At 43.6% G+C, this 22,729-nt stretch overlaps 2 protein-coding genes across 3 annotated transcripts in view; one reads left to right on the top strand and one right to left on the bottom strand.

Moving 5' to 3' along the window:
* Window positions 1–22,729, bottom strand: part of Sh3bgr (SH3 domain binding glutamate rich protein) — a 57,942-nt gene that overhangs the window by 4,375 nt on the left and 30,838 nt on the right. For both annotated transcript variants that reach the window (XM_058577346.1, XM_046439080.2), the window contains exons 4-6: window positions 7,684–7,758; window positions 7,001–7,090; window positions 3,249–3,278 (exon numbers count right to left, since the gene is read on the bottom strand). In XM_058577346.1, the coding sequence (XP_058433329.1) occupies window positions 3,249–3,278; window positions 7,001–7,090; window positions 7,684–7,758 (195 nt within the window). The remainder of the gene's footprint in view (window positions 1–3,248; window positions 3,279–7,000; window positions 7,091–7,683; window positions 7,759–22,729) is intronic.
* Window positions 12,386–22,616, top strand: LOC124089127 (large ribosomal subunit protein uL23-like). Its single transcript, XM_058577224.1, has 2 exons — window positions 12,386–12,748; window positions 22,311–22,616. The coding sequence occupies exons 1-2, from the start codon at window positions 12,392–12,394 to the stop codon at window positions 22,614–22,616; spliced, it is 663 nt and encodes a 220-aa protein (XP_058433207.1). The 5' UTR covers window positions 12,386–12,391.

Raw genomic sequence — 22,729 nt, 5'->3', positions numbered from 1 at the left:
GTCACTTCGGACCTAACAAGGCAGTTCTCCAAACAGACGTCAACTGTTATGTGCCGGTGACACATGTAACAGTGTTTAAACTTCCACATTCCAGATTCCAGGTCACAAATTGCAGCTTCAGCAAGCAGGCGCTGAAGAAGAATTGTGGTGCCTCCTCCTCTAATCAGGTGCATCCCCTCCACATTCATCAGTGACATAAAACAGAATCACCCCAATGCTCCCCCCGCCTCAGGGCCTAGGAGGATGTGCAACAAAATCTCTCAATGAGGAAAAAGATCTCTTGGGAGGTTTCAACAAAGCAGGAACAGATGGGAAGAGAGGATTCCCATGAGAAAACTGAATTTAGAGCTAATGAAGAGTTGGGTTGGGTTTGGTTTTTGTTTTGTTTTGCTTTGTTTGTTTACCAACCATAAGCTCCTAATATAAAATAAATGTTATAGTCTGTGAAACTAAATGAACTTTTAACAGCAGGAACTCTAGTAATTAACTTCAACTTGACCACACATCAAGTTATATAGGACAAATGATCTCAAACCAGTGGCTCTCCGACTTGCTTGGGCATCAAGATCACCTCCAGGGCTTGCTAGAACACTGCTCCACCTCAGTGCCTGACCTGTAGATCTGGGGTAGGGCCTGAAAGTGTACACAGTGGTCCCCTCTGATCTGCAGGCAGTGCTCCCCTCTGATCTGCAGGCAGTGCTCCCAGACCCTGGTGGGTGTGTGCGACCTCAGGTAGCAGCCAGTCCTGTATTCACTGTTCAGTGCCTTTCTGTCTTAGCTCATCATTTGCTGGGGCTGTAACTTTTGCAGCTTGATGTGTGGCCACAAAGCTAGATTAATTTTTCTTTCCTTGTTCACAATTCACAGAAAGTTTTGTTCCTCCAGCAGAGCTTAGTAACCTAGGCATATGATTTTTTTTTCTTTCCTTATTAAGTCAAGAACTTTCACCTTTTCACTTAAGCACTTTATGATTGCTCTTTGGCATAAACAAATTGCTAACCTCATTACTCTTAAGCTTTGGAGACATTATAAAATAAAATAAGGGTCTCTTGAACACAAGCACTGCAGTACCTTAACAGCTGATGTAACCAAGATGACTACTAAGTGACTGTCGGGGAGGTAAGATATGCATTGTGGATACACCAGACAAACATATGATTCATAAGAAAGATAGCACAACATTTTATCAACTCACTCAGAAGAGTACACAATTTAAAACTTGTGAATTGTTTGTTTCTGGAATTTTCCATGTAGTATTTTTTGGACTGCAATGACAATGGATAACTGAAACTAAAGAGATTGAAACTCTGGACAAAGTCAACCATTGCATTTCTAAAGGTGCTGTTGCTGGTCTGGGGTCCCCACTTTGAAAACCTCTGCTATGGTTTGTATTCTCTAAAATAACATGTGAGCAGAGAACAATAACATTCATTCTAGTAGAGTTAGCACCACCATCAACCAAACCTGCATTTACCTGAATTGGTCATTTGTTCCCACATTTGTGTGTACAATTTATAACCTTATCATAATTCAATAACTTCAGCAATAATATGGAAATTAATTAAATAGGAGCAGGGAAAGAACGTTTTTATTATGTGGATTGAATGGAATACTTTGGAAAGACTCAATACATGTAAATCACCTTTAAAAATCTGTCATTTTAGGCGCTAATAAAGCCTGGAGTGGCAGGAAGTAATCATAAAATCTTTGTGAACCTAAATGGCTTTGCACACAGCTTTAAGTTTCTGCTCTATTTTAAAAAAACTGAGACTAGAATTCCCTGAGAGACCAATGAATGTTAGAAATACAATAGGACCTGCTAATCTCTGCATTATTATTTAAAGAAAAAAGTCCTTGTTCTAATTGTTAAACAATTGGTGAATTGTGCAGTAAATACACACATACAAATGTATATCTCTAATTAAAGTCAGTGTTTATGGCCTCCATGTTTTTGACATTTTTACTCTAATTCCTCAATTGGACAACCTGCAACCCCAGACATGGACCGGGAAGTTCTCCCCTGTGCCTGGGATGTGGTTGTGGCTCCCCTCTACAAACAAGAATGTGCAATTACATGTCACAGAAGACAGATGTCCTTATACAGTTTTCCCTTAATGGCTTTCAAATATTGCCTTATAATTTTTCTTTCAATGTTTCAATTGCACTTGACAACTCTGTCCTCAGTACTCCTGATTTTTCATACTTTCTCCTTATTTTATACAATTCTTAATCTTCTCTCCTTGTGAAACTTTATTCTCATCTATTTTAGTTGTTCTTTAGGCGGTGTCCTAAAGCATGACATTAGGGTTTCCAAGTGACACAATGTCCAGACACTTGATGATAAACAGCTGTTTAAAATTGCAGGTCAAGGTAACTCAGACAGAGACCTGCAGTACAAGTTCTAAAATCAAGTCTCAACATTATGTGCCCCCTTGACATCGGGTGAAGGCAAGACAGCCCAAATGACTTCAGCATTCGTCCCCGCCACACACTCACTCTGCTCCTGCAGACTTCATAAATAAGGGGACGTACTCTTCTGCTGCAGTCTCTCCCTCTTCTTCCTTAGGTCCATGAATTAACAGCCTGGATTAACAGCCCCACACACAAGGGCCAGGTGCAGTGCCTGCCTACCCTCTGGCATTAGTCAACACACCAACTCCGACCTCCTGTGGCACCCACACCTTAGACACTGGAAAGCTAACTCCCAGGGCCTGCTCATCTGCAGTACTCCCAAGCCTGGCCCTGCACTGCCTGTGTCCTCTCCTCCAATATGTGTGGGCACCTGGCTAACAGACGCCCACTGCAGGGTCCAATGCCTGCTGTTACACGTCCATCCCCATAGCACAGGGCAGGAAGCCCTCCCTCCTCAACAGGATGAACAGGAGGCCACCCACACCACCAGCAGCACTGGGCAAGCTGCATGCACCACGCTGTCCAACAGGGTGGGAAAGGGCAAGATGAGAACGACTCTCCGCCCAGCGCCCTGGCCCAGCCCAGCCTGACCTCTGGACCTCTCATGGAGGCTAGAGAGGTTCCTCGGGCAGGTCTCAGTCCACCTCCCTCATGTGAATTCACCTCCAACCTACTTCCCTTCTCAGCAGGTCACCAGCGGATTTTCTGACTGTGGAGTTACACCGTCTCCCTTATTTATGAAGAACAAGGGGACAGTGGCTAGAGCTTCGACTCTGTCACCTAAAAATGTTTGTATCAAGCTGATGACACACAACTGTTGAAGGTGATGGACGTACCTCTTCTGCTGCGGTCTCTCCCTCTTCTTCCTTAGGTCCGTGAATCAAAGTGAAGGAAAAAATATAAATTCAAGTAAGTTTTAAGTTGAATCTCAAAATTGGGCAAATTATATTAAAATAGAAGCCCATCAAAATGAGCAACACATTCATTAATTCATGAAATAAGTAAGCAGTAAAGGCATGTACACTGGGAGATCTCTACTGATTTCAGGTCATATTTCAAATTATTGAAACATTATGAGCTTAAAGATATTTTTCAATTAATCAAACTGCTTGACAAAACACAATGGAGTAGTGGTGCTGCTTACTAATATGTACAGTTCTGTCTGCAGAACTCCTACAGAAGCACACCAGCGACTGCAGAGCTAGTTGGTAAATTCAAGTCATATATGCAAGTGACCTAAAAATTTTAACAAAAATATGTCTCTTCTGCCTTCTGCCCTTACAAGTATGCTTTTGTTTCAGTTTGAACTGATGAATAGAAACAGACCAAAAACTTTTTCTCTATAAGAACAAAATGATAGCATTTCTGAACCATTTAGTATTTAAACACTGATTTCCGGTTGAAGAAACTTGCGAGGAAAGAGAAGGTGGCATCACCAAAGACTCAGGCCCAACCTCACCCCCCCTTCTCTGGACAGATGAGGGTCCTGAGGCCATAGAGTCATTACCAAAGTCACAGGACAAGTAAGAGGCATGATCGGGAGCCACTCCATGTCTCCTGATTACTAATGTAGTGTCCTCCTCTTCTACCAGGCAGCCTCTCGGGGCCAGTAACAGAAAGAGCAAAATCACAGAGGGCAACTTATAGAGTATCCAGGACACTGCCACATCGGCTGGGCCAGCCTCACGTTTGGGGCCAGTTCTAGAACAGACCTCCAGATCTCAGGGAGAGGCAGAGAATGCTAGTGCCTGACACAGCGGCCAAAGCTGAGTCAGACCAAGAGGATGGCTCAGCACCAGGGATCTCCACACCAGCCTCTATGTTAAGCACCCATGGCGACATGTCAAGTGTCTGTGCAAAAGTCACATCCAGGAATAGAGTCCAGCGTCTGTTGAGACACCCAGGCGCTGCCGTCAGGGCATTTGTGGGTTGCAGCCCTTGATGCCACCTACTCCTGCTGGTGTCTCGTCCCTCCTGCCAGGTCTGCCGGCTTTGCTCACCTGGCTGCTGACAGGAGCCCCTGTGTGACCCTCAACCCTCGGTCGGTCATCCTCATATCCATCTGTTTGCCACACTGTGGCCACAGAGTTGGTCCAGACAACAAACCTCCTATGCTGGCCTCATGTTTGGCAATGTGCATCACAAGAGGATCCAGATATCTTAGAAGAAGTCCTCTGCCCCTGGCTCCCCCTCCAGCCTCCCCCTCCAGTCTCCCCCTCCACCTCACCCCTCCACCTCACCACTCCCCATTCTCCCTTTCAGCCATACTTTCTCACATGCCCCCCAACAGGACAGGACACTGCTCAAAATGACCCTTGCAAGGCAGACTTTCCAGCCTGAGACTGAGTTAGGGACCCTCTTATCAGCTCCCACAAACACCATTTACTCATCTGTCTCCTGGTGCAAGCCCCTGGGTCATGACCTGTGTCTGTTCATTTTTGGACCTCCAGTGCCCGCCACTGTCTGGAACCAAGAGAAAGCCCCCTCAGTGTGAGTAAAGTGACTGGCACGGTTCCTCGGCCATTAACTCTTGGCTCTCAAAGCACAGTCATTTTCTTCTTGTCTAAAGAGGACCAAAGTTCTGGTTTAATCTGATCTGGTTAAAAAAACTTTTAAGGGAAGAGAGAACAGGGTCACCAAAAATTCAATCAGGCCCAGCCTCACCAGCAGCACAGAACTATTGATTATTGTAGAGCTTTACAATTTCCTAAATCCAGTTATTTTTATTAACTGCATCCAGCTGAAACAATATATTATTAAAAGTAGGGGCACCCTTAGAACTGGCTGGGGGGCAGTCAGGGTCCTATAGGAATAACTACTAGTCTCGACTGTTACAGGTAAACTAGCAGCAATAACAGGGACCTGGCACTCTTTACCAATATTTAAATTGAGCTTTATTTTTTGAAAATTATGTTAAGTAGAGAAAGGAACTGATCACAGAACTGATAGAAATAGCTTCAAAAGGTCAAGTGAGCTGTAAAGGGCTTTGGATGTTCTCATCTCGGGCTCTGCCAGAGCAGACGCTGGTGGGGGCAGGGCTCTGCTGTCTCACAGCCCCTCCCACCCCCGGAGTTCTGCTTAGCCTGGGACTGCACCACTCCATCTGGTCAGCTCACAGAACGTGGAGTGGGGGCTGGCCGTGGGCTCCTGGAGAGCACGTGCCCAGCAGGCACAAGCCCTGGGTCCCGTCTCCAGTCCCCCCCAACAAAAAATGTGTTGAATGAATGCATGTATGCGTTGCTACTCCTACCTCTGACCCCCTAGGATGAGGTGGGATATATTAATTTAATAAATAAAAATAACCAACGACTAGCCTCAGCTCACAAAATTAGAAAATATCAGAATTCAGCGGATGGTTCTCTGTGGTCAAGGCATGAACTGACCTTTATGGTTGGCAAATAACTATACTGACAACAGCATTTTTTAAAAGAGAACTGTAATCACCAGGTCAATTAAGCCAACCTCGGAAGAGCTGGAGTCTCTGTGAGCCGTTAATGTGGGAAGCACACAACAGAAACGGCACCTCGTTGTTCTGACAAGGCTTCGGGAGAGGGACATCTCAGGACCTTCCTCCTGTAGCAGCTATTTTTGCTGGGAACCTGGCCAGGGACCAGGCTGCTGGTGGCGGGTAGCCAGATGGAGGCCAGGTGTCAGTGGTGGTGAGTGTCAGGAAGAGGTGGGGAGGAGGGAGCAGGCCTGAGGGGGCACCCGGGTTCAGAGGACCCAGAGGGGCAGCAGCCACTCTCGGCCTGGCCCAGCCTCAGGCCGGGGAGCCCACCAGGGTGTTCAGGTAGGACCTCTGGGAGTGGCAAAGAATGAACCTCCAAATAATGTTACCTTACAATAAAATAATTTCACCTTGATAAATGCCAAACCCAAATGTGGACAAGTTACTACATTCCCCACATTTTAGAAAGTTCTCATGATGCCCCCCTGAAATTCTAGAGGGAAGCTCACCCCGAGGCCCGCACCCTGCCCCAGCTCCACTAGGCTCCATCTGCAGCCATGGCCACCCAAGTCACATGTCCTGAATTCCTCAAATAAGTGTACTATGTGGTCCCCCATTATCTGCTCTAAGCCCCCACCCCCACTCCCCATCCCATTAGCTCTGACAAGGAAACCTGTGCCTTAGATTTGCTGGGATCTTCTATTCCCTTGATTGGACCTGAATTGAGTTTCAGCTTTCTCCCAAGGCCCCCTTTTATTCTCAAGTTCCTCTAGGTACCCCACAAATGCACCCCACCTTGGCTCTTAAGGAGATATATGGTAGGAGCAGGAGCTAAGGATGTTCCTTTGACTGAGGACAGGGACCCAACCCACCCTCACAACACAACACAACACAGGATCAAAGCCTTGACCGGCTGGCGACCTCCAGACCTGCTGCAGGGTCCTTCTCAGCCACTCCGCATCTGGTCCCCAGTGGCCAGCACTGGAATGAAAATGGCCTGCTTCCTCCCAGCTCCACGCTCAGCTCTGCACTAGCCACTGTGTTCCCAGAGTGCAGCACAATTCCTGCTCCAGGCAGAGCCCAGTAAGAAAAGGACAGGACTGAAACCAAAGACAGACCCACAAAGAGGCAAGCCCTCACCTTCTCTGGGGATTCGGGGAGCTCGCCCGCACCTTCAGCGCCCTCTCCTTGTGCCTCGCTTTCTCCGCTTTCTTCAGCCTTCTCTGTCCCCTGGTCATAAAAGAAGCCCAGCGTATCACTGATCTTAGGTAAGCACTTGAGGAAAATCCAGGCCACCCCCAATGCGGTTTTCTTATTTAAATCACAATACAGAAATGAAGCAGAGAGTCCTCCTAGTCAGGAGATCACTTCACTGCGAGAGCATGGGCTCACCAAACACCAACACTGCTGGCTGGGTCTGTGAGCAAAAGTCGATAGACTGATGGACGTTACAGTAATAAGCTGCCTGAGGAAGGAGTCTCAATTCATTGGTTTAAGGATCATGAAGATAACAGGTATACAGATGGATTGATATAATCAGGTGGACAGGCGGACAAGATGGAAGATGGATGGATGGATGGATGGATGGACAGGTGGATGATATATATGATGGATGGATGGTTGGATGGATGAATAGATGGATGGATGAATAGATGGGTGGATGATGGATAGATTGATATGATGGATGGATGGATGGATGTACAGATATGATGGATGGATAGATGATAGGTAGACAGACACAGAGAAACATTAAGACCAAGCAGCCATTCTGAAGACACTGGTATGGGAGAAGACGGTTCCATGTAACAGCCCACAGCCCTTACCTCTGCTGTGCTCTCTGCCTCTCCCACTACATCGCCATTGGGAAGGGAAGATGCTTCCTCCGGTGATTTTGCCACCTGCATCATACAAATTGAGAACATTTCAGAATTTTCTTGAAGACTATAACTTTCATTTCAATGTCTTTTAACTCTTTAAGTTATATTTATCTGCATCCTTCATTTTATTCACAGCAATGACACTATGGCCTGAGGAGGTAGGATGGTCATTACCACACCTGCTTCAGAGACACGAAAATAAAGGCAGAAAATGTCATATCACAAGTTAGGGACAGGCCTAGGTCTACACCTCCTACTTGATGCTGTATTATGAAGTGGTTCCCAGCCTTTTGAAATATCAGGTTATTTTTATTACAAACACCCTTGGAGCTCATAGAACAACAAGCCACACACATACCTGCCATTCCCACCCTCCTAAGATAACCAGTGTTCAGGGAAAGGGAGGAACTGCAGAATGAAATTGATAAAATCATGCTGCAAGCATATATGAATACGCCACAGTGAATTCCACCTGTGTGTATATCCATAAGGTACCAATTTAAATAAACAAATAAACAAAGGAACAGCAGGAGAATAGAGGAAGGGAATCAGTGGGAGGGAAGAGGGAAGGGAAAGAGAAGGCCCCGGGGACTGAGCTGGAGTAAACTGCCTTCCGTGCCTGTGTGGCTGTGTCAAAATGAGCCCCACTGTTATGGGGAACTATAAGGCACTAATAGCAGTATTTTTAGATGAAAATTTCCTAAATTTGGTGAAAGATATACATTCACAGAATCAATAAGAATAAATACAGGGCTGGGGCTGGGCTGAGGCTCGTGGTAGAGTGCTTGCCTGGCATGCATGGCGCACTGGGTTCAATCCTCAGTACCCCATAAAAATAAAATAAACGTATTGTGTCCACCTACAACTAAACACACACAAAAAAAAAGAAAAAGAAATAAGTACAAAGAAACCAGGTTTAGAATATCATAACCACATGGCTGCAAATGCAGGATAAATGGAAAGTCTTGAGAGAGCAAGAGAAAACCACAAATGACGGCCAGGGAACAGGACTTCCAGTCATCATGGCTCACCAGAAACTATGCAGACAGGAAGGCAGAAGGGAAAAAACATTTGTAAGGTGCTGTCAGGAAAATAAGTAACTGTTGACTAAGAATTCTGTGTCCTGTGAAAAAGCCCCTCGAGAATGAGAGCAAAACCAAGACAATCCAGGTAAAGAAAGCCACAAGCTCGGGCGGCAGCCTGCTCCACAAGTAGGGCCATGAGGCTCAAGGACACCATCAGGATGAAAGGAAACTTCCCTGTCTCAGCATCAGCAATGGAAAGCACCTGGGAAATAGAAACGCTTCTCTTTCCTCCTGCTTCCTTTAAAATACACAGGACTGCTTGATGCAAAAACACAATACCACTTAACAGAGGGGAAGGGAGGCGTCAATGGGCCACACAGTAAGATGGGGAGCAGTAAGTGGGCATCACGTGGCCGTGCTTCTTCCTGCTATCTGAAGTGTCATAATATTAACCTAACTAGGCTGTGAGACAGCACGAATTTACGATATAACACCAGAAGAACCACCACAAGTGTGCCAAGCAGTATAGCTAGAAGACAATGCACAAATTAAATGGGAACTCTGAAATACAGCCAAATAACCCAAAAGAAATAACACAAAAAAAGTAAAATGGAGTAATATAACAAGGCACAAACAGGAAACTAAAATTAAGTGGCAAATCTAAACACAGTCACAACATCAGGGGTGGTGGGGCAAGCCTATCATCCCAGTGACTCGGGAGGCTGAAGCAGGAGGATAGCAAGTTCAAGGCCAGCTTCAGCAACTTTGCAAGACCCTTTCTCAAAATAAAACAGATGGGATGTAGCTCAGTGGTAGAGCACCCATGGGTTTAGTCCCAGTACTGCAAAAAATAAATAAATAAACAATCAAACACAACTATGTCAATGATTATTGAAGTGCTCAGGAACCAAATATGCCAATTGTCAAAATGAATAAAAGTGCACAAAACCTAACCTCTGTTGTCTCCAGAAGACACGCTATGAAAACAAAGACACAGGTAGGTTGAAAGTATACAGATGGTGGGGCTGGGATTGTGGCTCAGTGGCAGAGCGCTTGCCTGGCATGTGTGAGGCTCTGGGTTTGATCCTCAGCACCACATAAAAATAAATAAATAAAAAAAAAATGTGTGTCTACCTACAACTAAAAAAGAAATTTTTAAAAAAGTATATAGATAGAAAAAATATGCCATGCAGACAGTAAACCTAAGAAATCTGGAATAGCTTTACTTATGCACAATCCAGATATAGACAATACTACAGAGACAAAGAGGCATACAGCAAACATAAAAGAGCCAGTCCGTCAGGAAGCCATAAAAACCATAAATATTAATATGCTTTAAAATACATGAAGCATAAATTGACAGGATTAAGGGGAGAAACAAAAAATGCACAATCAGAGTCAGGGATCTTAACACCCTCTCGTCAATTGTAGAACAACAGTGTAAAACTCCAAACTGTCTTTCCCCGCCTAGGAAATTTTAGCCTTTTCAGATGTATTAGAACAACTGATAGAGTTGGCCCAGTTCCTCTGCTGCGTTGATCCACAGCAGCCCGGCCGTCTTCCCTTAGTGTTCCCTTTCCTCATTTCTACTGGCTTAAGTGTTTTCCCAGCTCTGCCCCGGCCTTGTGAACATAAATGTTCTGGAAGGCTTTTCTATCCCAGTGTTCACCTCCTGTTCAAAATGGTCATCATTAAACTAATCCTGCATCCCAATCAAATATGGTCCCCACCGAGAGGCTTCACCTGCCCACCCCAATTGAGATGAGCCCTCCAGGGCACCTACATCCCCTTTCGTTTCTGCTTTTCTGCAGTCCAAAAAACGACATCCTCAGTGTGAGTATCCTCATCTCACAGATCCCCTTCCAAAATTCTTGTGTTTTTCTATTATTTCTTTTCATTTATAGAGGTAGTCTTGACATCGGCAAAGTACTAGATTCACTTGGGAGCTCCCTATGGGAGGTTTTCTCCTAATTGACCTTGGATGTGGCATTTCCTAATTCTAACAGCTGCCCAGTGCTTCTAGGGTGCAGCCAGGTGGAGGCTAGCTGCCAGGGTCTACCCTCCTCCCTGCTCCTCATGAGTGAGGTCAACTCCCAAGGGCTGCTCTGCCCAGCAACAGGCACCTCTGTTGACCACTGCTGGGACCAACCGCAGGATGGAGGGGGATCGAGAGGGTTCCACCTCCAGGCTGCTCCAGATCAGTGCCCAGGCCCCTCCTGCAGCTGGGACGCACCTCCTGAGGGCCTACCGAACCCTCAGCACCACTCTGCCTTTGCCAGTGTCAAGGAGGACTCATCTCAGTTGAGGTGAGCAGTTGAAGCCTCTTGTTCTTCTGGAACTCCTACTAGTCACACAGCAGGTCCTGCACCTGACTTGCAGACTCTGGCCTTTCACCATGATTCATCTCTCCTTGCTTTATGTCAAGTTGGATGTACTTCTCCTTCTGTTCTTCTTGGGCCATAACATGGGCCTTAAGGGCATCTGTGGTCTATTGCTCATCTACTATGGTTCAAATTAACAAATTCCAGAACACATTTTTGTTCAGATCCATCTCTCTGACGGGTCTCACCCAGCGTTCACCGTTGTCTCCTGCTTCTGCCATTTGCACTGTCAGTCCAAGACATCTGAACGCTCTGGTCAGCATGGCTTCCTTTAGGTGCCTGGGAATCACTGCACTTATTTAGATATTTTGCCATTTGTCAAAACTGCTTTCGACAGGAGATCAATAATCATAACATAAATTAATATTGAAACTTTTAATCACAGATCACTTTGGGCCATAAATCACATTGCCTCAAAATATCACTGTGTCCTTCTCATCAGACGGAGATGTGACCTCAGAGAGGGATTTGAAAGCTCTTGTGAGTGATAATGGTTCAGCTGTTGGGAACATTATTAGGGCTTCGTGAGGTGGCTCCATGGGGACAGCACTTGCTGGAACATAAAAATGCTGAGACTGAGCCGTCACCCCACCAGCATCCTGTAAATGCCATGCTTCAACATTGCTATGACTGCTTATCTCTGCCAGCGAGGGGAATCTAATTACACACAGACCTGGATGCTTTCCACTGCCATCTTGACAATGTTCCCCTGGTAAAATAACACAGGAAGACACCCCTCCCAGCACCGCTCTCCTAATATCAGACACCCGTGGTACAATTATCAGTCATAGTTACTCATTTTAAATGTTAACCAGGTCACAGGTCTTCTTCTTTAATTTGAATCTAGCATATCTCAGGACGGTGCTTTTCATTTGGGGAGCCCATTACCTACTTTTATTTTTTAATACACAGACATTCAGAGCCTGCTCCAGCCACACTGCATCTCATTACAACCTATTCCTTCCAAATGCTTGGTATCTTTGTGACTCATTATGTCTCTGAGTAATTTGATATTTCCTTTGAGTTCATTCATTCTTAAGAAACTAGATACAGTGTTTGTGTGTTCTTTGAAAATAGGATCAATGATTAGGTTCATAACTCATTTTTCTAAAACTTTTTTGGATTGACATCGTTGTTTTGTTTTACATGCCACAGAGACAACAAAATTTTCTCATCTAGAGCATTATTCTTTTCTAACTCTAAAGTCTTTTCCTTTTAAAAACCATCAGTAATAGCCTTTTCACCAAGATGGCACCGAAAGCTAAGAAGGAAGCTCCTGCCCCTCCTAAAGCTGAAGCCAAAGCAAAACCTTTGAAAGCCAAGAAAGCAGTGTTGAAGGGTGTCCACAGTCATAAAAAGAAGAAGATCCGCACGTCACCTACCTTCCGGCGACCCAAGACATTGCGGCTCCGGAGGCAGCCCAAATATCCTCGGAAGAGCGCCCCCAGGGGAAACAAGCTTGACCACTGTGCCATCATCAAATTCCCCTTGACCACTGAGTCAGCCATGAAGAAGATTGAAGACAACAACACACTTGGGTTTATTGTGGATGTCAAGGCCAACAAACACCAGATCGAACAAGCTGTAAAGAAGCTCTATGACAAAGGGAGAGAGAAGGGAAATTGCATGGAAATGGAAGGAGACCCTCATTGTTATACAAAATTACATGTAAGAGGAAGTGAGAGGAAAGGGAAAAAAAACAAGGGGTAGAAATGAATTACAGTAGATGGGGTAGAGAGAGAAGATGGGAGGGGAGGGGAGGGGAGGGGGGATAGTAGAGGATAGGAAAGGCAGCAGAATACAACAGACACTAGTATGGCAGTATGTAAAAAAGTGGATGTGTAACCGATGTGATTCTGAAATCTGTATACGGGGTAAAAATGGGAGTTCATAATCCACTTGAATCAAATGTATAAAATACGATATGTCAAGAGCTTTGTAATGTTTTGAACAACTAATAATAATAAATAAATAAATAAATAAATAAAAGAAGCTCTATGACATTGATGTGGCCAAGGTTAACACCCTGATCAGGCCTAATGGAGAGAAAAAGGCATATATGTTCGACTGGCTCCTGATTATGATGCATTGGACGTCGCCAACAAAATTGGTATCATCTAAACAAAGTCCAGCTGTTTAATTCTAAATATAATTTCTTTTTTCCAACAAAAATAAATAAATAAATAAAAATTAAAAAAATAAAAATCATCAGTAATAAATAAACCACACCCTTTTTAAGTCTTTTATCATCTAAGATGTTTTCCTTAGCTTGTTTTACTTCGATACTTCCCTGGAAGTGTTCTGTGATCGGCTACAGGTGCGAAAGTTTCCTCTCCCAGGAAGAACGACAGCTCAGAGCCCCGAAGGAAAGGATTAGGTGGCAGGTACCTTGGATACAGGTTTGTGAGGGCATCACATAAAGAACGTGGGACCACACCAGAGGAAGCATGACAAGCCCAGCACACTAAGAGCAGATGGGCCCCTGAGACCACTACCCCAAGACCCTGGGGAATAAGAATCAGTCACTCAGGACTAAATGAAGCGATGACAAGTGAGAGGAGTTTTTGTTTGGAATATTGCTGGTGTTATTTTAATGATCAATTTTCTGGATATGTAAATCAAAATGAAACACATGACATCTTATTCTCCCTACCGAACCCTATGGAATTCAAAATTTTTTATTGACTCTACTTGTCGAATTGGAATACATTTTACTTTTTGTGGCAGTACAGTTATTTGCATAGCTTTAATAGGAATCTGTTTTCCTGTTTGCCAGGGCATAACTCAAAACCCTGCTTATGCATCCAAGGCTCTGCCTGAAATAGCATATCAAGAAGGGTGTTCATTTGATCAGCTGTGAACAGACGATTTTAAAGAATGGAGGTAGACTTTATGGAGCAAACACTAGCTTACAAAGCTTCCTGGGAAGCCTTGCCTGGTACTTGACCTGGGGCAGCCTGCTGGAGACAAGGAGATTTTTCCAAAAGCAATAATGCTGCTTACAACACTTTGCATCATTTTCTAGATATGTGTTTCTGCATAATTGTCAGGAGTTCCTCCATGTGGCCTGGCAAGATGACTTACCCTCACTGATTCTTCTCTACAGTGTGGTTTATGACAATATGACACTGGGACAAGCCATAGCATCTCCAAGTGTCCGCCTTTCCAAGGGTACCTGAAGTACCTTCCCAAGTGAACACCTGTAACCCTGAGCCACGCTAACAGCAGCAAGTCCAGCACAGGCTGCGCTGTGATCAGAGGGATATCTACAGACAAGTCACCTCCGCCCCTATGCTTCATGATCCTCCTCTGAGGAAAGAAGAATCTGGACTAGACAGCCTCTGAGGTCCCTCTAGGCTGGGTTTTATCCTTTGGCCACCCCTTTCTTCCCTGTGAAGAGAATTGAAATAAGCCCAGGCACCGAAAGTCAATGCCTCGTGATCTTACGCAGGAGAAATTTTTTAAAGTAGGTCTCATAGAAATTGAGAGTAGAACAATGGTTTCCAGATGCTGGGGAAAGGAGGAGTGAGGGAGGGATGGTCTGGGTTGACCAATGGGAACTTAGTTACAGTCAAGACAGGAGCAGGAAGTCCTGGGGTGCTGCTCACGGGAGGCTGGCTGTAGATAGTGATAACACACAGCACATTTCAAAAAGCCCCAAGAAGGGAGTTTGAACGTTCTCACCATAAAGAAATGACACATATGTTTAGCCTGATTTAAACATTACACGATGTATACATGTACTGAAATATCACAGGGGCTGGGGCTGGGGCTCAGTGGTAGAGCACTTGGCTCGCATGTGTGAGGCCCTGGGTTCAATCTTCAGCACCACATAAAAATAAATAAAGATATATGCGTCCATTTACAACTTAAAAAAAAAGATTTGAAAAAACAGAAATATCACAGGTTATCCCATTAAAAATTGTCAGAGGAAAAAAAAAGATATTAAAAGAAAATGGGGGGCGAGGCTAGGGCTATAGCTCAGTGGTAGAGTGCTTGCCTAGCACATGTGAGGCCCTGAGTTCGATCCTCAGCCCCCATACAAATGAATAAATAGAAAAAAGTTATTTTTAAAAAATGGGGTGTATAACCAGAGATAGGAAAAATTGTGCTCTATATGTTTAATATGAATGATAATGCATTCTGCTGACATATATAATAAATTAAATTTTTTAAAAGTACTTTCCGGAAAGAAAAAAAAGAAAATGGGATAAGATGAATCATAGCAGAGAATGAAATAGATATGCATGTATTAGCATGGATAGGTCTCAAAACACAGCCTGTTTTTTTAAAAAGGCAAATTGCAATAAAACTGTCCTACCAACAACTTGAAGAATGGTGCTTAACAGCTCTGGAGTGTTTTACTGACTTGGTTTGTCAATCTTTGCCTCCAGTCTCAGAGTTGAGCCCTTGCTCTGAGTTGTGAACTGCACGTGGCTCTGAGGGTATAAATTCGGTCACATATCCTGTGTATTTCTCTAACAACGTCTATACTGCTTGAGTCGTAGGCTTTGCAAAACACAAACCACTCTGCACTGAGCTGTGTGAACAGAAGTTTGGGGAGTGGAAGGCCCTGTGTAGGACTGCTCCTGCCTCCTTCACTTGCCTGGCTCTGGTCTTCACCCACCTGAGACCCAGGTTCTACCAAAAGCTCCGCATCCTACCCCGAGGAGGACCCCCCTGAATGGCCACATGCTCTTGGATCCCACTGTCTTCCAGGCCATCCCTCTTCCCAGAGTGCCTTCACTGTCTTTCTTCCTACTTAGCTCCTGCTAGATCTTTAAGTATCAAGCAAAATTCAGACTCTTTTAAGATACTCTCTTAGTCCATTTCTTGTCACTATAACAGAATAGTGGAGACTTGGTATTTTATAAAGGATGGAGACTTATTTGGGCTCAAAGTTTTAAAGGCTGGGAAGTCCAGCAGCATGAAGTCAGCTGGGACCTCTGCTGCTTCAACTCATGGCAGGAAGAGACGGGCAAGCAGGCACATGCAGAAAGGAAAAAATGGGGTGGAAGTGGCTCCGTTTTATAACCCTGCCCTAGGGGTGGTTAATCCAGTGCCACAGGAATGAGAGATCACTCTGAGAGAAAGGCATTTGTCCTTCTTAGCAATCTAAATAGCCCCTTGGGCCCCACTCTCACACCACCACAATGGCAATCAGATTTCAGCATGAGTTCTGCAAAGGACAGGCCACCGTCAAGCCACAGTGGAGGCTGCTCTGAAGCCTGAGACTGGCAGTCTATGTTCACATTCATGCAGACAGCTGTTACCTCTACTATAGGGTGCTGACACAGAGCTCGCCCCTCAACCATAAAACCCACAGTCAGCTGGGCCAATGTCCAGCGAGCGTGTGCTCAAATAAATATTCCTGAAAGAACAAATTATTAAAGAAACTGCAGGACACCTGGCAGGTGAGACTATGTACTTCACGTTCACAGCACAGCAGATGGCGCAAGGTGTTGTGGGTCAGCCAGGGTGATGCTGGGTGTGACTACTCTGTTAATCAATAGATCAATAGATCTCTGTTATAAAGATCAGTCTCCCCTTTGAATTTGAAAATGATATTGGGGTTGGGTGGAGTGACTTTTTTTAGCATAGGAAATTTATTCAGTTCACCCCCCCCCCAGAAAAAATGCATCTAATGCCTTTTACCAAAAGAAGAAATACAAATGGCCAACAAATACATGAAAAAAATGTTCACAATATTAGCAATTAGGGAAATGCAAATCAAAACTCTACTGAGATTTCATCTCACATCAGTCAGAATGGCAGTAATCAAGAACACAATTAATAAATGGTGGAAAGGATTTGGACAAAAGGAACATTTTGACATTGTTGATGGAACTAAATTACTACAATCACTACAGAAATCAGTATGGAAATTCCTGAAAAGTCTAGACATGGAACCACCATATGATGCAGCTATACCACTCCTAGGTATTTGTCCTAAGAATCAAAGTGATCAAACAACAGTGATACATACCCATGTTTATAGCAGAACAATTCACAATAGCCAAACTATGGAACCAGCCTAGGTGTCCATCAATGGATGAATGGATAAAGAAAGTGTGGTACATATACACAATGGAATTTTATTCAGCCATAAATGAGAATGAAATTACAGCATTTGCAAGAAAATGGATGGAACTAGAGACCATCATGTTAAGCAAAATAATTCAACTCAGAAGATATGTTTTCTCTCATATATGGAAGCTAGAGAGGAAAAAGGAAAACAAAGTTGGGGTAGATGTACTAAAAATCAAAGGGAGATCAATAGAGGAAAGGGTTCATGGGGTGGGAAGTGGGGAGGGAGGGGGGGTGCTGAGGAGTCATGTTGGCCAAATTATATTGCTCTATCGTGTGCATGCCCAAATGTGTAACAACAAATCTCACCACTGTGTACAACTACAATGCACCAATAAAATAAGTGGGAAAAAATATATGTATTTAATAAAATCAGAGTTCAGAAAAATAATGAACTTATCTGACAAAAACAGAAAGCTAATTAATAAGAAAACATCCAAAGAAAACAAAGAGCTCTCAAGAAGTAAAAATATGATAGGAGAGATGAAAAAATAATAACAGAGGGAAGAAAAAGCAACAACTTGAGGAAATATCCCAGAAAGTAGAAAAGACACAGAAAATGGGAGGATTAATCCAAGAGGTCTAACATTCAAACAAGAATACTTCCAAAAAGGAAAAGAGAGTGGACACTAAGGAAAAATGACCCCCCAGAAAGACTCCCCAATTCATTTTCTAGAACTGAGGGAGAAGAATTTCCAGAATCATTCTGTACAGTACACCCAGGACCCACCAGGCATCTCATCTGCAACCTCAAAACGAAAAAGAGGGCCCCAAACCTCCCAGAACTGGGGAAAATGAAAACAGACAGGTACAAAGGATGAGGAGGCAGACTGCACCAGGCTCCTCGCAGCAGCTCTGGACGCTGGGGTTACATGGGCAGCCCCTGCATGGCCCTCCGCACCCCAGCAAACTGTGAAGGAAAGCAGGGATGCTGCAGCATGTTCTGACCAGGGACAAATGAGCAGGGCCTCCTGTTTTTATAAAAATGCTACAGGACTCTGACCTTGACATATTATACTTGTATTAATCTGATAGAAAATCAATTCTGTGGCTGGGATTATAGCTCAGCAGTAGAGCACTTGACTCACACATGTGAGGTCCTGACTTCGATCCTCAGCAACACATAAAATATATATAAGTAAATAAACAAACAAACAAATAGAAGCTATTGTGTCCATCTGCAATTAAAAAATATTTTTAAAAAATAAATTTTAATATTTAAAAGACTGTCTTTTCAGAGATAAATAAAAATACATATTGCCAGGGCTGGGGATACTATGAAGCTGGTATCATCCTGATACCAAAACCAGGCAGAGACACATCAAGGAAAGAAATTTTCAGACCAATATCCCTGATGAACATTGATGCAGAAATTCTCAATAAAATTCTGGCAAAACACATACAAAAACATATTTTTTAAAAAAATAGTGCACCAAGATCAACTCGAGTTCATTCCAGGAATGTAAGGTTGATGCAACATACAGAAATCAATAAATATAATTCATCTTATCAACAGACTTATAGATAAGAATCTTATGATTATATCAATTTATGCAGAGAAAGCATTTGACAAAATACAGCACCCTTTCATGTTCAAAACACCAGATAAACTAGGGATAAGAAGACATACCTCAACATTGTAAAAGCTATGCTAAACCCAAGGCCAACATCATTCTAAATGGAGAAAAACTGGAAGCATTCCCTCTAAAAACTGGAACAAGACACGGATGCCCTCTTTTACCACTTCTATTCAACGCAGACCTTGAAACTCTAGCCAAAGCAATTACATAAAAGAAATTGAAGGGCTATGTATAGGAAAAGAAGAACTCAAACTATCTATTTGCTGATGATATGATTCTATACTTAGAGGATCCAAAAAACTCTACCAGAAAACTTCTAGAATTAATTAATGAATTCAGCAAAGTAGCAGGATATAAAATCAATACCCATAAATCAAATACATTTCTATATATCAGTGATGAATCCTCTGAAAGAGAAATTAGGAAAACTACTCCAGTCACAATAGCCTCAAAAAAATAAAATAAAATACTTGGGAATCAACAAATGAGGTAAAAGACCTCTACAATGAAAAATACAGAACACTAAAGAAAGAAATTGAAGAAGACCTTGGATGATGGAAAGATCTCCTATGCTCTTGGATAGGCAAAATTAATATTGTCAAAATGGCCATACTACCCAAAGTGCTATACAGAGTCAATGCAATTCCAATTAAAATCCCAATGTCATTCCTTATAGATATAGAAAAAGAAATCATGAAATTCATTGGAAAAATAAGAGACTCAGAATAGCCAAAGCAATCCTTAGCAAGAAAAGTGAAGCAGAAAGCACCACAATACCAGACCTTAAACTATACTACAAAGCTATAGTAACTAAAATAGCATGATATTGGCACCAAAATAGACATGTAGTCCAATGGTACAGAATAAAAGACAGAGACAAACCCACATAAATACAGTTATCTCATTCTAGGCAAAGGTGCCAAAAATATACAGTGGAAAAAAGATAGCCTCTTCAACAAATGGCATTGGGAGAATGGAAATCCATATGCAGCAAAATGAAAATAAACCCCTATCTCTCACCATGCAGAAAACTCAACTCAAAGTGGATCAAGGACCTAAGAATTAGTCCAGAGACCCTGCACCTAACAGAGGAAAAAGTAGGCCTAAATCTTCATCATGTCAGATTAGGCCCCAATTTCCTTAACAAGACTCCTAAAACACAAGAAATAAAATCAAGAATTAATAAATGGGATGAACTCAAACTAAAAAGCTTCTTCTCAGCAAAAGAAACAATCAATGAGGTGAACAGAGAGCCCATATCTTGGGAGCAAATTTTTGCCACACACACATCAGACAGAGCACTTATCTCCAGGATACATAAAGAACTCAAAAAACTTACCACCAAAAAAAACAACCGAATCAATAAATGGGCTAAGGAGCTGAACAGACACTTCTCAGAAGAAGATGTACACTCAGTTAACAAATATATAAAAAACATGTTCAACATCTCTAGTAATTAGAGAGATGCAAATTAAAACTACTCTAAGATTTCATCTTACTCCAATCAGAATGGCAGCTATTAAGAATACAAACAACAATAAGTGTTGGCGAGGATGTGAGGGAAAAGGCACACTCATACATCGCTGGTGGGACTGCAAATTGGTGCAGCCAATATGGAAAGCAGTATGGAGATTCCTTAGAAAACTTAGAATGGAACCATCATTTGACCTAGCCATCCCACTCCTCAGTCTATGCCCAAAGGACTTAAAATCAGCATACTATATATGGTAAGGCAGCCACATCAATGTTCATAGCAGCTGAATTCACAAGAGCTAAACTGTGGAAGCAACCTAGAGGCCCTTCAACAGATAAATGGATAAAGAGACTGTGGTATATATACACAATGGAATATTACTCAGCATTAAAAGAGAATAAAATTATGGCATTTGCAGGTAAATGGATGGAGTTGGAGAATATAATGCTAAGCGAAGGAAGCCAATCCCAAAAAACCAAAGGCCAAACGTTCTCTCTGATAAGTGAAAGCTGGTCCATAACGGGAAGCGGGAGGCATGGGAAAAATGGAAGAATTTTGATTGGGCAAAGGGGAGGGAGAGGAAGGAGGGTGCCTAGGGGCAGGGTGCCTGGGAGCAGGAAAGATGGTGGAATGAGATGGACATCATTACCCTAGCTACATGTATGACTGCACATAGGGTGTGAGGCTACATCGTGTACACCATAGAAATGTAAAGTTGTGCTGCAATTGTGTACAGTGAATCAAAATGCATTCTGCTATCATATATACCTAATTAAAATAAATAAATTAAAGATATTGTGTCCACCTGCAACTAAAAATATTTTTTAATATTTATTTTTTAGAAGGAGTGGGATACAGTACCTTTATTTTGTTTATTTATTTTTATGTGATGATGAGGATCGAACCCAGGGCCTCGCACATGCTAGACGAGCATTCTACCACTGAGCCACAATCCCAGACCCTAAAAAATATTTTTTTAATTCTTTTTTTAAATATTTATTTTTTAGTTGGATACAATATCTTTATTTATTTATTTTTATGTGGTGCTGCGGATCGAGCCCACATGCTAGGCGAGCACTCTACTGCTGAGCCACAACCCCAGTCCCTAAAAAATATTTTTAAAAAATTAATTTTACTACTTAAAAGAGAGTCTTTTCAGAGAAAAATTAAAATACATATTTCTGGGGCTGCGGACACAGCTCAGTTGGTAGAGTGCTTGCCTTACACACACAAGGCCCTGGGATCTAATACCCAGCACCAAAATAAAAAAATATGTATCTCGCCTGTTAGGTAGGAGGAATAAGTTCAAGAGATCTATTGTTCAACATGATGTCCACAGTAAATGAAAATATATTTTGAAAATCACTAAAAGATTAGATTTTAATTGTTCTCACCACAAATAAAATGATAAGTATGTGAGATGATGTGTATGTAAATTAGTTCAATTCAGCCATTCTACAATGTAAACATTTCAAAACATCCTGTTTTTGTTTTTTTTAAAGAAAGAGTGAGAGAGAGGGTGAGAATTTTTTAATATTTATTTTTTAGGGAGAAGATGGCCGCGAATAGAGTGCATCACACCCCATGTACCGCGACACTGTGCAGGTGAATAACGAGTTAGAACAACAAAAAGCTATCTTGTCAGGAATTTACAGCAAAATCGGGGTGCACCGAAACCTAGAGGAAGGATTTCCATCACCGAGGACAGGTTATTGAATCTTAAACGCGAGCCAACTGTGCAACCGGAGATCCAGAAAATGAAACCTGTCTTGCCGGCTCTGGGGGAGGGGCAAGCGGTAAAAATCAAAACAATAGGTTGCCGATTCCCAATAGCCACCCTCCACACCCAGCAAACCGCAGGCCCAGAGAACAGTTTGAACTGCCGAGAGGCATCACACAGGGGAAGGCCGGGCTAGCAGGAGAAGCCAGGGGACTAGAGGCCAGGCCCTCGCGACTGGGCGGCTAGAGACCGCCTGCCCACCGGCGACTGACCACCCGCCCACTGCCTGCACAACTGGGTAGCTAGAGACCGCCCACCAGCCGGCGACCACCCGCCCGCTCCCCGCACGACTGGGCGGCTGGAGACCGCCCGCCCGCCAGCGACCAATTGCCCGTCCGCTGCCCACGCGACTGGGCGGCTGGAGACCGCCCACCTGCCGGCGACCAACCGCCCGCTGCCCGCGCGACTGGGCGGCTGAAGACCACCCGCCCGCCGGCGACCGATCGCCAGTCCGCTGCCCGCGCAACTGGGCGGCTAGAGACCGCCTGCCCGCCGGCGACCACCCGCGGCCCCCGCGACTGGGCGGCTGGAGACCGGGCAGCTGGAGACTGACCGCCCGTCCGCCGGCAACCGGGTGGCTAGACCCCGAGGTGTGGCCCAGCAGGTACGGCACAGAGACTCTAGGAAGAGGTCTATAGCCAGGCCTTCATGAAGTAGACAACCAG

This window comes from Marmota monax, unplaced genomic scaffold (assembly GCF_021218885.2).
Source record: "Marmota monax isolate L192 unplaced genomic scaffold, Marmota_monax_Labrador192_F-V1.1 WCK01_AAM20220418_F8-fsc00125, whole genome shotgun sequence".
Classification (NCBI taxonomy): Eukaryota; Metazoa; Chordata; class Mammalia; order Rodentia; family Sciuridae; genus Marmota; species Marmota monax.
This window is presented reverse-complemented; position numbering and strand designations above follow the sequence as displayed.

Coding starts and splice junctions, on each gene's coding strand:
- LOC124089127 (XM_058577224.1), top strand. CDS start 12,392: ATGGCACCGAAAGCTAAGAAGGAAGCTCCTGCCCCTCCTAAAGCTGAA. Junction 12,749..22,310: donor TAAAGAAGCTCTATGACAAA/GGGAGAGAGAAG, acceptor CTGGGTAGCTAG/AGACCGCCCACCAGCCGGCG.